The 13,531-nt window shown below is 31.5% G+C and overlaps 1 protein-coding gene and 1 long non-coding RNA gene across 4 annotated transcripts; one reads left to right on the top strand and one right to left on the bottom strand.

The window, feature by feature from the left end:
* Positions 1–1,998: 1,998 nt before the first annotated feature.
* LOC133785122 (protein BIG GRAIN 1-like B) lies at positions 1,999–2,742 on the bottom strand. The gene is made up of 2 exons (XM_062224377.1): positions 2,592–2,742; positions 1,999–2,306 (listed from the first exon to the last, which is right to left on the bottom strand). Exons 1-2 carry the CDS (start codon positions 2,740–2,742, stop codon positions 1,999–2,001), a joined length of 459 nt encoding a protein of 152 aa, XP_062080361.1.
* Positions 2,743–8,248: 5,506 nt separating this feature from the next.
* Positions 8,249–13,086, top strand: LOC133782183 (uncharacterized). 3 transcript variants are annotated; one of them, XR_009870370.1, is made up of 5 exons: positions 8,249–8,511; positions 8,622–8,686; positions 9,124–9,219; positions 9,476–10,600; positions 10,716–13,086. It is a non-coding gene; the product is annotated as an uncharacterized LOC133782183 (long non-coding RNA). The 3 variants fall into 3 exon arrangements; XR_009870371.1 differs by having other exon boundaries at positions 9,476–10,751; positions 12,821–13,086; XR_009870369.1 differs by having other exon boundaries at positions 9,476–13,086.
* Positions 13,087–13,531: the final 445 nt, after the last annotated feature.

Here is a 13,531-nt window from a genome sequence, read left to right as displayed (position 1 = left end):
CATATATTGAGTAATTGGCTGTAAAGAATATTCTCAAGTATCTAAGACATACTAGAGATTACATGCTTGTGTATTCAGGTGGAGACCTGAACCATACTGGATATACTGATTCTAATTTTCAATCAGACAAAGATAGTCGAAAGTCGACATCTGGATCAATTTTCACACTTGGAGGAGGTGTTGTAGTTTGGAGAAGTATTAAACAATACAATATTGCAGATTCCACCATGGAAATCGAATACATAGCAGCTTGTGAAGCAGCTAAAGAGGTTGTGTGGCTCAGGAAATTCTTTATTGATCTAGAAGTTGTTCCAGGCATGGATAAGCCACTTGTTCTATACTGTGATAACAATGGGGCAGTAACTAATTCAAATGAACCTATAAGTTACAAGAGGGGAAAGCACATTGAGAGGAAATATCACTTGATTCGAGGACAGTCAATCGTGGAGATGTTGCTGTCTTGAAGATTTCCTCTGAAGATAATCTTGCAGATCCATTCACAATGACTTTATCTATTAAATCTTTTCAGGGTAATAAAGAAGCATGGGGTTGAGGGAAATGCTTCATTTGCTTTAGGGCAAGTGGGAGATTGTTGGGAATAGTTCCCTTAAAGCAATTGTAGTTGACAATGGTTTTAAGGAAATGAATAAATGAATTGAATTATTGTGTATATGTAGCTTATGTACTATATTATTGTTAATAATATTAAGTAAATATCAGAAAATTCTCAAGTTCATCTATGTAGTCTAAATCTCATATTGGTATGAGAGAATTGAGATTGAGATCATGAACTTAAATAGTTTGCAGTAAAATAAAGTTGTGGAATCTTTAGATTAATTACTGCTAGTACGGTCCACTAGTATTATGAATATATGTGACCTATATTTGGGTTACTGGTGTAGTAGGAAAATTTAGTGGAGGAACTTTACATACTGAGAGTATTGTTGAACTGGAACAGATGTGATTTGATAATAATTGTTTAAATACTATTTCGTAGTATTATAAAACACATCAACTGATGATCATATACAAATTGGTCTTAATTTTGAAGTTACTATGAACTTCTATATATGTCATTTCATCTTTTCATTCATGCGTTACGGTTTGTCAGAATAATCAGGCTAAGAACTATTGTATTGGGGACTCAATGATGTATATGGATGGGGACATAGCTTAACATATATGGAATCTATACCTTCCTATAGATTGAATGTTGGTTCCCTATTGGGTTGACTTTTGGAACTTAAAAAGTTATTGATGTCAAATTCGTAATCAGATTATGAATTAACATTCACTAGTGAAGTCAATGGTATACTAGGAAACAAGATATAATTAAAAGGGTAAAACAATAATTTTATTCCCACTTAATTATTAATTTCCAATAGAGGATTAATTTGTATGTAATGATTATATCAATGGACACTTTATGGTTACAATAAAGTACTCAGTAAATAGATGTCTTTAATTCTCAAGAGTGCAGTATGATATTTATAGTGGAGTAATCATGACATTAATAAATATGATTATTGAATAAAAAAGTTTTGGTTAATATTCTATTATTTATTGGAGCTTTGAATTACTGGTCCATAGGTCCTCGGGGGTGGCTCTATCAACACTATTCGAGGTAAGAGTTGATACAAGGGTCAAACTGTGAATGAACTATTTTGAGAGAAAATATTTATTCTTCTGGATAAATATACAATTATATGATAATTGAAGTTCTACAGTTTATTATTGCATTAATGCAATTTTTTGAAATTGTATAGAAATAAAGGAAATTGATTTTAATCAATTATTTTATTTAAGTGAGAGATATTAAATATGGATAATCAGAAGGGAAATTACCACAGTTACTATATTTTGCATTTTTTTACTATCCCTAAAAAAGCTTCTCACTTTTATAAAGAATTTTTATCATTAATACTACTTACTTAATTTTATATTTTCAGTTTTACGTTTTGTTCATTAGTTTTTTCCTTTTTTTTTCACACTAAGTTTTTACTTAATTTTGGCCTTTTTAACGTTGCCTGAATTGAAAATAGAGTTAATAAAGGTCGCTATACGACCCCCTGCAGAAATGGGTTGCTTCACTTTTTTCAGTTCGCCATAGATTTTCAAAGCCTTAAGCTTCGTCTTCGAAAACCCACCATTCTCCAGCTTCGCGGTCTTCTTCTGCTGACTTTTATCTGAACTCCTTTGGTCAAACTGGGTGGATATGACCTTTTTCTTGGAATGATCAGAAGATACCACTACTCCAATAGTGGCTCGAAACGGCTTCGTTTTGGATCTGTGGTTTTGGGTTGACTCTGTTTCGAAGGAAGACCACAGAGCACTGGAGCTTGAGTCGGCCGAAGAGCTCGAGGCCGAAGTCGAAAGCACAAAACTTTGAACGCTCTGTTTCTCGACCCAATTCTCGATCATCATAGCTTGCGTGAGATTGCTTTTCTCCTTCTCTTCTTTCTGTTTCTTCTTCATAACCACTCTAGTAGTAGTAGTAGTAGTAGTAGTAGTAGAAGTAGTAGTAGTAGTAGTAGTAGTAGTAGTAGTAGTAGTAGTAGTAGTAGTAGTAGTAGTAGTAGTAGTAGCATAACCACTCCTATCTTCCTCTTCCTCTTCCTCTTGTTTGTGATCACCACCACCCTTTGATTCGTCAATCGAACGGTAGATAATGTCTAGAAGAAAGGAAGAGAAATATGGAGTTCTTCTCCTTCGTGGGTTCGTTTCTTTCTCCCACTTATCCATACTCAAGTCTTAGTGTAGTAGCCTAGTAACAGATCAAATAGGGGATTTATTATAAGGAGAGAAAGAGAAGAAGAAAAGAGAGAGTTGTAGTGTTGGGTCTGAGAACGTCAAAAGCTGCAAAAAGAGATTAATGGAATTGCAACTAGATCTTGTTCATGTGAAAGAAACAAAGAGTGGAAAGAAAATTATATAAACAGAACAAGTTAGAGTGACAGAGAAAAATACGGCAGAAACATTATAAATTTATTTAAAATATTTAAGTAATAAGGAAATTATCTTTATGTGTTTGTTTTCTTTTCTTTTCTCTCGTGTGTCATGTGTGTCTTTTGTACTACGTCTCCGTGTAAAACTGAACAATGGTATTGGAAAGCGAGAGTATTTATATTATATATATAAATGAATGGCCGTGCGTACGGGTGAATTATGGTCTTGCACCTCTTACAGTCTAGCTACTTTATTTTTTTATTTTTTTTATTTACTTTTACAGCTTCTGTCCTTTCATTTTTCTTTTTTTATACCAATAATTAGGGGTGTTCGTGGTGCGGGTGGTGCGGTTTTTCTCTAATCTTTTGGACCGCACCGCATATGCGGTTTGAACAATTTTCTAAACTGCAACCCACACTGCATAGACCTCAAACCGCATAAACTACACCGCAAAAATGCAGTGTGGTGCGGTGTGGGCGGTTTATACCTATCGCCAAATAATTTAACATTTAAATATTATAATTAAGAAATATGCAACCTAAAGCAACCCATGGCTAGTCCAAGTGCAACCTACTGCAACTCCTAATGTGAGTTATACATATGAATTACGAATGCAACCACGTGCAACCTAAAGCAACCCATGGCTAAACCAAGTGCAACCCACTGCAACTCCTAATGTGAGTTATACATATGAATTACGAATGCAACCACATGCAACCTAAAGCAACCCATGGCTAGTCCAAGTGCAACTAACTGCAATTCCTTGTGTGAGTTATACATATGAATTACGAATGCAACCACATACAACCTAAAGCAACCCATGGATAGTCCAAGTGCAACCCACTGCAACTCCTAATTTGAGTTATACATATGAATTACGAATGCAACCACATGCAACCTAAAGCAACCCATGGCTAGTCCAAGTGCAACCCATTGCAACTCCTAATGTGAGTTATACATATGAATTACGAATGCAACCGCATGCAACCTAAAGCAACCCATGGCTAGTCCAAGTGCAACCCACTGCAACTCCTAATGTGATTTATACATATGAATTACGAATGCAACCACATGCAACCTAAAGCAACCCATGACTAGTCCAAGTGCAACCCACTGCAACTGCTAATGTGAGTTATACATATGAATTATGAATGCAACCACATGCAACCTAAAGCAACCCATGGCTAGTCCAAGTGCAACCAACTACAACTCCTAATGTGATTTATACATATGAATTACGAACTCTAAAGCTCCAAAGCAACTCATATAGCGACCATTTTATGCTTGAAATTCTTTATCAAAATAAGAAGCAACTTAAACAAACTAAGCAACCTGATCTTATGCTACATGACATCTCAAAGCAAACTACAACCCCAAATGATGAAATACGTGTGTTCTTCATATATTAAAATAGAGAAAATAAAGAAGGATTATTTTATATGTGACTACTTTTGTTGCATATAAAAAAGCTGGTAAATTTTGTATATGTAGATTTTCTTGTACATGATGAAATACGTGTGTTCTTCATATATGATGTATAAACAAAGATCAATATTGATAGGACATCAATATCATGATAAAAATATTCTAATTGAATAGATAGTGCACTAATTAATTTTGTACTTTTTTTTAAATGATTAAAGCATATAGACAACTTTATTTCATATTTCGAACAAACTTTTTCCAGCACATATCATGGGCAAAAAAATAATGTTTTAAATTTGCAAGTTGCATGTAGACAATTTAGCACCATAACTTTGCATGAGACAGACCGTAATTTTGCAAAAACAAAATTAAAGTTATGCATTAATGAATGATATTTGTATACACCGTATAAATGCATTAAAAGTTTTTTATATATGTATTAATAAAAAAATTCCTAGTCAAAATTGGTTTTGATTATTATATTTATTTATTTAATAATAAGATGATAATGAAAATTCAAAATTTAAAATTTGAGTTGTTATCTTTTCCTTAAAAAGATGATACCTTATTTGAATTTCTAATTAGGGTTATTTGCGGCAATAATACTTATGTAGTTAGATTTATTGCACTTAAATGCTTATGTAAAAATTTTGACGGCAATAATGCCTACCGTTACTCATTTGGTGCAGACGTTGGTCCCTGGACCGTTAAGTCTGACCAGGGACCTACGTGGCTATACCTGATTGGTCTAATTTTATTTAAATATTACAAAATTATTTAAAATTAAAAATCCAAAAATATTTAAAAACAATTAAATTTTCTTTCATACATTTAGAAAAATAAATTTAAATTAACTTAATATTTTAATTATCATAAAACTTAATTAAAAAAATATCAATTAAACTAAACCCAAAAATCCAATTACTCAACAAAAACAATTAATCCAACCTTTATATCTTTATGAATGAAAATTTCTTTATATCTTTTTCACATTGTCTAATATAAATCAATCCCAGATTACAGCAAAAGAAAAAAAATACTGAATAAAAATCCAAGTCCATCATCAGACCAAACAAAGCTATATTAATGTGTTCAAATTACCCAAATACTAGACCAAACCCAATAACATATAAATATATATTGTGTTTTTTCTTTCTGTGGGTTGTGGCTGAAGTCATCGACTGAGGACGGAGCCAAACACTACTGGGTTCGAAGAAGAAGAACAAGATTGGGACTGCCAAGAGGAGAGTTCGAAGTCGACACCACCTGGAGACGAGATTGGGTGCTCCGTCCATGGGGTCGACTGGATCTAGGTTGAGATCGAAGTCGTCGATTAAGGACGGAGCCAAACGCTACTCAGAAGAAGAAGAAGATCTAGACCGCCTGGAGAAGAGAGTCCGACGTGGAGACCACTTGCAGACGAAACTGGGTGCTTCGTCCATGGGGTCGCTGGATCTGGGTTTTGAGAATATCAGTGAAATGTGGGGTTTGGGTTTGGGCTGAATAGCAAAGATGAAGAAGAAGAAGAATATGATGATGATGCTCTAGTCTTTGAGTTGTATTGAGATTAGGGGAAGAAAAAAAGAACATGAGGTCTAAGATTAGGGGAAGAAGAAGATGAACAGGGAGACGAAGAAGAGTAGAAATATATATACATATATAAAAAAAGTCTAAACGTTTATTTTAATTTTTAGTTTTAGGTTTTTTTTTATATTTTTATATTTTTTAATTAAAAATTATTTTTAAATAATTTTTTAATATTTAAATAAAATTAAACCAATTAGGTATAGCCACGCAGGTTCCTGGTCAGACTTAATGGTCCAGGGACCAACGTTTGCACCAAATGAGTAACGGTAGGCATTATTGCCACCAAATTTTTTACATAAGCATTTAAGTGCAACAAATCTAACTACATAAGTATTATTGCGGAAAATAACCCTTCTAATTATTAATTAATTAAAATAAATAAGTATGAAAAAAAATCAAATCCCCTTATTTTAGGAAGTGTTACACGTATAGGGTATCCTGGACTGCTCTATGCGCGTCCCAGTACTGATGGTGATCAGTTATTGGTTTTGTTATATTATTTAATAAATTAATAAAACATTTTGAAAAAAGTTTTAAAATGGAATGTAAGACTTTGTCCTCAATTATCATTTATTTTTATTATTATTAAAATGACCACTATTATTTTAACATTATTATTATTATCATCATAATAATGCCTATATATTCCATATGATAGAAAATAGGTGAAGAAGTAGTTTTTGAAGTTTCAGAAAAAGTGATCACCATTTTCTCACAAAAAAAAAAACCTCATTGTCTCTCTAGCCTATAATCAAGAGTCTCATATGTTGAGAATACTTTTGATTCATAGATTTGATTCTTGTTCTCTTTGTGCCCACCCACATATTGAGGTGTAGAGAACGTCTTGGAAGATCTTCGTGTGAGTACTCTAGCGAGGATAGGAAGATGAATTATATACAAAAACATTCAAAGACTCTTGATAGACTACAAGAGGTAAATCATTTTCGTCTCAATTTTACATATACATATTTTGTTAATTAACATATTGCATATTAAAGGATCCACATATAAAGTTTTTTATATAATTTTTTTTTGTTGTATATAATGCTACCATTACCGCAATTTTCGTTGTTCACTAAGAGCAGATTCTTACACTTTTCAAGCTGATCTTCATAGTCCTCGAGTTGGTACCATGATGAACTCTCACCCAAGCTAAAATATCAAGCTTTCGGGCCGATCCCCTGCCTCTGAGTTTTCATCAAGCTATACGCTTTAGGTCTGCTCGACAGATCCTTTATTACTTGCAAAATTCTATTAATATCATAATATAATAGATATTTTGCTCGGATAGTAAGCTCAGCGATTATCACACTAAGCTCGATCTCAAACACTACTACAAAACTGGGCTTTCCCGACACCCAACCACGACAGTCAACTCTGTTGACTTTCGTAGTTGCTTAGCGGGACTCTACGCCGACAGTTAAAAACTGTAGGCATAGAGACCAACGTCGACAGCTAATAACTGTCATCGTTGCTTTTGACTGTCGTTATTGACCCCAACGCCGACAGTTAATTCGAGACCAATGCCGACAGTTAAAATGTGTCGCTATTGAGCCCAACGCCGACAGTTAATTCTAGACCAATGCCGACAGTTAAAATGTGTCGCTATTGAGCCCAACGCCGACAGTTAATTTGAGACCAATGCCGACAGTTAAAATGTGTCGTTATTGACCCCAACGCCGACAGTTAATAAAAGTCCAATGCCGATAGTCATAAAATGTCGCCAAAATTCAAATAAAAAATTATAATTAATGAATAGTATAATTTTAAAAATATAAACTAAATTTTGTAAATATATATGTATAAAAATTATGTATTTATTAAAAACTTTTAAAACTAGATTTTTTTTGTTTCTAAATTTTTTATTTACTTTTGTAATTATAATAATTTTTATATCAAAATTTAAATTTATTATTCTTTAACATATTTATAAATTAATTATATTATTAACTATATTATTCTTTAACACATTTAATTATACATATATAATTTATTTGGGTGTGAAATAAGTATTAAAAAAGTATATTTATTATTATTACATACATTATAAATTTTGAACTATAAATAAATAAATTGATTATTTGTAATAACAAAATTAATTTAATTTTTATAAATAAGAAAACATTTTAATTTAATATAATAGTATTTATAATTTAAAATCTAACACTAATAAATAAATATTATGCCACGCGGGTACTAAAAAATTTGGGCGCCAACCTTCAACTTTTTCATTTTCATTTCTCCACTATTTGATTTAAATACTTTATTTCTTATTTTATTTTTAACTCTCTTTCTGAAATCCCTCATATCTCTCTTTCTCAATCCCTAAATTTCTCCATGCCTCCGATCTCCAGCCTCTCACTGCACCTCTCGCACGATCGACTATTGCCTTTAGCCTTTCCGAATAAATGGCCTTTGAATCGAGCTCATCCTCGTCTCCTCTGGTGGGTCAATGGAAGTTGAGCGCCACCTCTGCTTGCTCGGGACACCGCCTCCTTCGGTCCCATCGCCCCCGCTGGCCGGGGTGAAGAAGTTGAGCACGGACTATGCCGGGTATGTCCCTTCTCTTGAATATATACTTATATATTTATAATTATTTGCTTACTTTATTTTGTTTGCTAAAAATGATGTTCTGAATTTTAAAATTGTGGTGTTTACCATAGTGAACCTTGCCATCAGAGATTCCAGAAGCAGTGACCCGTATGTTGTTGTCAAGTTGGGAAAGCAGGTAATCTTTTGGGACTCTAAGTTTGGGTGTTTTCAATTTTGTGCTTCGTCTTTTTGTTAGAGATTGTAATTGTAGTGTAGAATTGTGAATAGTTTAGTTTTCCTCTTCCGATTAGTAAGTTCAATGGTTTGGCTTGGTTGTGGTTGGAGTAAGTTTTAAAGCTGGATTTAATTAAGGAGCATTTTTCTACATGTTTGTTTTTGAATCCTAGGTGTTCTGGGTAAGGTCTAAGTGCATATCTTTACTTCATCTGTTAATTTTTTATTTTTATATTTTCAGCAGAGTTGAAAACATTAAGCAAAGGGGATCATACACACACACACAGATATATATATATATATATATATATATATATATATATATATATATATATATAAGAATGCGTGTTACAGGTACTAATGTTTTTTTTTCCCCTTGAAATAATCTGTCTCCTGCAGAAGGTAAAGACTTGTGTGGTGAAGAAGAATGTGAATCCGGAATGGAATGACCTTCTCACTCTATCAGTTTCAGATCCAAATACGCCAATCAAGCTGGTAATAATCATAACTAAAATTCTCAAGTTTCATTTTCAGATCTTCATGATTAAATTCCATGCGACTATTTTCCTCTTTTTAAAAAAAAAAAAAAATTTGACTGGAGAAAGGGGTTTCCGTGCAAAAGTGGACTCTTTGATCTTGTAAATTTATATCTATTGAGCAGGTGATTATTTAGTATTTTGAGTGAATGACTTATGTTTTGGTTTGTATGTATGTAAGTATGACTTTGTATTTTTTTATTTCATTGATTCAGGCATTCTTTCACTGATGGTGGAGAGGTCATGTGAGAAAGATAGTCTTTTATGCTATTCTATTTTTGTATAGGTGCTTCACTTTAAGAAGTGCCATATACTTTTGTCAAGAAAAGGTAAATAAACTTTCTAAAGGTAGTATTTAAAATAATTATTGTGAATGTTTGGATGTTTGTATAGAAACTGTTTGACAAAATATTAACTTGATCTGGTAGTATATTATATTAACTTGATAAATGTTAAGTTAGTTGAAAAAAATTATAATCTCCCACTATGCAATTTATAATATGTTTTCCCCTTCTATTATGCTCTTCTCGTAAAGAGTTTTACTTGGCTTTAAAAAATGCTCATGATTAAATATACTCCTGTTTTATGTATGGCTGATTTGTTTGAATCATAAATTGAAAGATTTTATCGCATTGTGCTATGTATAGCTTAAATTTGGCAACATTGTTATACAAAATATATTTGTACAGAGAGCATGTTTATGAAACTTAATAAGCATTTTTTGGCATGTTGTGAATTCTATCAATTATGACTAGATAGATGTCAGATGAAATAATTGAGATATTATTATTGCTGTTAAAAGTATAAATCTCATTTCGTCTTTAATAGAATTGCAAAAAGTTTACTCTAGCATATGATAACTTCTATAATTATTTTCAACTATAATTTTCTGTGGCTATATTAGAATGGTTCTGGCTTGCTTATCTAGTCACCGGAAATATAACAAAGTTTATACCCTACTGTTATTCTTGTTTCAGATGATGTGTATATAGTCATGCAATGCCATGAAGTTTAAGTACTTGACATTGCCTAACAAATTATCAAGAAATTTGAGATAGGACTTATTTATAGAAATTCAATTGAGCCTTGGTAAATGTAATTTTTTACCTGAAATTTTAAGTGTTAATATTTGATAAGCTATTTGAGACTCACTTTTTTTTTTTTTTTTGCTGAAGTTTTATTATTAACCTCACTTCAATTTCTAATTCTTGAGACCTTGATATTATTAACATTATGCTTCTTTATACATAATGATTAATTGGATGCAAATACACTACTACATTATGCTTCTAATTCTTGAGAATAATGTATTTGACTCAACCCAAGGCTGAGAAGAAAGAGTAAGATGGGCATTTGGTTTTTCTCTTCTTTGCATTATTATTTAATGATTTAATTCAGATTTGACTCATTTTCATTATATTATAACATTGTAAATGTGTGTATATGCTGAGACAGACTTCAAAGAAACTATTTTGCAACAGTTTGCAAGAGGTATGCTTTTAACTTTTATTTTAATACTATGCAAATTTTAGAGGAGTTTGAATATCTTAAATATTCATCCATAGTGAAGTAGGTTCTGATATTGTTATTGTGTGCTGCGGTGATAACGGAAGGTTGAGAACTTGTGTGTTTTAATGAAGTAGGATCTGAGAAATTTGTGTGCTGCGGAGATAAGAAAGAAAACTTGTGTGTTGTTTGAATTGATGTAGACTTGTCTATGATCATCCGATAATTGAATTGTGTTTGTTTGATTGGTTTGATTATAACATATACTTGTATGAATGTACATATTGCGTGTTGGCATACGCATATAGCATAACCTTTTGTATTTCTTGTTTTATATATGTTAGTTTTCTTCTTGTCCCTTGTCTAATGTCTTTAGTGAGGTGATTTATAACATTGAGCATCGTTCTTGTGATCACATGTAGGTTCAATAGTATAAAGTGCTATACAAAAGTTTGATGTTATTAGCATATTGGTTGATAATTTATGATTTCTTTTTTTGCACCAGAACTACTATTTCAATTTGTGTTTATTTTAATTGAAGCATAGCTTTATGTTTCATTGTAGTATAATAGTTTGATCATTTTCTTACTTAAATAATATCCAAGTTATTTTTTTTCTTTCAAACTGTAATTGTTTTCACCATGTTCAATGGCCTTAGCTGAAACAATGTATTCTTTAAACAATTGAAAATTTTCTAAAAAAATCAATTGGTGAGTTTTGGGTTCAATCAATTGAGACATAGGATATATATTTATATATTTACTCTATGATTTCCTTTTCTGCACTAGAACTACTATCTCAATTTGTGTTTATTAGCTTTATGTTTCTTTGTATTCTAATAGTTTGATCATTTTCTTATTTAAATAATATCTAAGTTATTTGTTTTCTTCCAAATTGTGATTGTTTTTACCATGTTTGATGGCTTTAGCTGAAACAATGTATTCTTTAAACAATTGAAAGTTTTTTAAAAAAATCAATTGGTGAGTTTTGGGTTCAATCAATTGAGACATAGGATATATATCTATATATTTACTCGATGATTTCCTTTTCTGCACCAGAACTACTATCTCAATTTGTGTTTATTTTAATTGAAGCATAGCTTTGTGTTTCATTGTAGTCTAATAGTTTGATCATTTTCTTACTTAAATAATATCTAAGTTATTTTTTTCTTCCAAACTGTGATTGTTTTTACCATGTTCGATGGCTTTAGTTGAAATAATGTATTTTTTAAACAATTGAAAATTTTCCAAAATGGATTGATTATCACTTTGATAAAAATGTTTCGCTTGTATAAAATTCATAATTATATGGCTATTTATTAAAAGAAATATATATGCTTGACCAAAAGAAATTATGATTTTCTATTTTTTGTAGACTTTCAAATGTGAATTAGATTTATAAATTTGGATTAGGCTTATTCACAACTCGTAGTGTTACTTTAACAACTTTGTTTGGTATGCTTGTTGTGTTACTTTAATTATCTTATGCATATTACCTACACAGGGCATGTCTTTATATTTGTATATATGTATATTTATTTCTCGATGTTTATTGTATATTTGCTAATGTGCTATGAATGATTGTTAATTTGGTTTATTAATGTCTATGTGATTTCATAAACAAACTAGCTTGAGCACTTTTAAATTGAAACTGACAGGTATGCATTTCCATTGGTCATTGTAATAGAGTTAGTAATTCTACAGCTCATTCCTTAGCAAAACTTGCATTATCTCTTGATTCCCCTAGAGTTTGGTGGCTTGTTTTGCCTTCATGTCTGTGGCCTTAAAACTCTTTATGTTTGATGTTTTTGCTTCATTTTGGCTGTTTGCCCAATAAAATTCTATGAATTTCACTCAAAAAAAAAAAAAAAAAAGAATTAAGACTAACTACTTAAGCCATAAGGCTATCCAATTTGATAAGAAAAATACAACTTTTATGTAAATTATTTTTGTGACTGAAAACCACAATCATCCTTTTTATTTATTTTGCAACCTCAAGTTCTCTATTTATTTTAGTTTTGGTTTAACTTTAATGGTGTTTACTCTGTATTGCAGGCTAAAACTCTACTTGGATATTTAAGAGAACCAAGACAATTATATAAGAGAACCAAGGCAACACGAAATTCTTCTTCAAGTTGTTGGGTATTATTTTCTTTCTTGCTTGTAAGAATTATGTACAGTGAGGATTTGATGTATTATTTACATCGAGAATAATAAATTTTTATTGAGAATTATAATGAATTTTCATTAAGACTTATTTAGTCTCATGGGGATTAGATGTATTATTTACATTTCAATTGTATGAATAAATGTTGTATGTATATGAATTTTTATTATGATAAATATAATTCTTTTTTACAATTTATGGTAATAATAATTAATTATGTGAGTAATTTTTTTATTTAAATTTATATCAAACTTTACTTGTTAAAAATATAATTAAAAGTTTTAAAAAATATATATCGAAAAATTATTATATATATAAATTCAATGTTATGGCGATACCTATTAACTGTCGGTTTTGCTAGCAACGACGACATCTATTAACTGTTGGTATTGTCAGCAATGGCGACATCTATTAACTGTCGGCATTGCCAGCAACGGCGACACGTATTAACTGTCGGCGTAGCCAGCAACGGCGACACGTATTAACTGTCGGCGTAGCCAGCAATGACGACATCTATTAACTGTCGGCGTAGCCAGCAATGACGACACATATTAACTGTCGGCGTAGCTACCCTACGCCGGCATAGGCAAATACGACAG

The sequence above is a fragment of the Humulus lupulus genome, chromosome 6, assembly GCF_963169125.1.
Source record: "Humulus lupulus chromosome 6, drHumLupu1.1, whole genome shotgun sequence".
In the NCBI taxonomy this organism is placed as follows: domain Eukaryota; kingdom Viridiplantae; phylum Streptophyta; class Magnoliopsida; order Rosales; family Cannabaceae; genus Humulus; species Humulus lupulus.
Note: the sequence above shows the minus strand (reverse complement) of the source record. Positions and strands in the feature narration are given on the sequence as shown.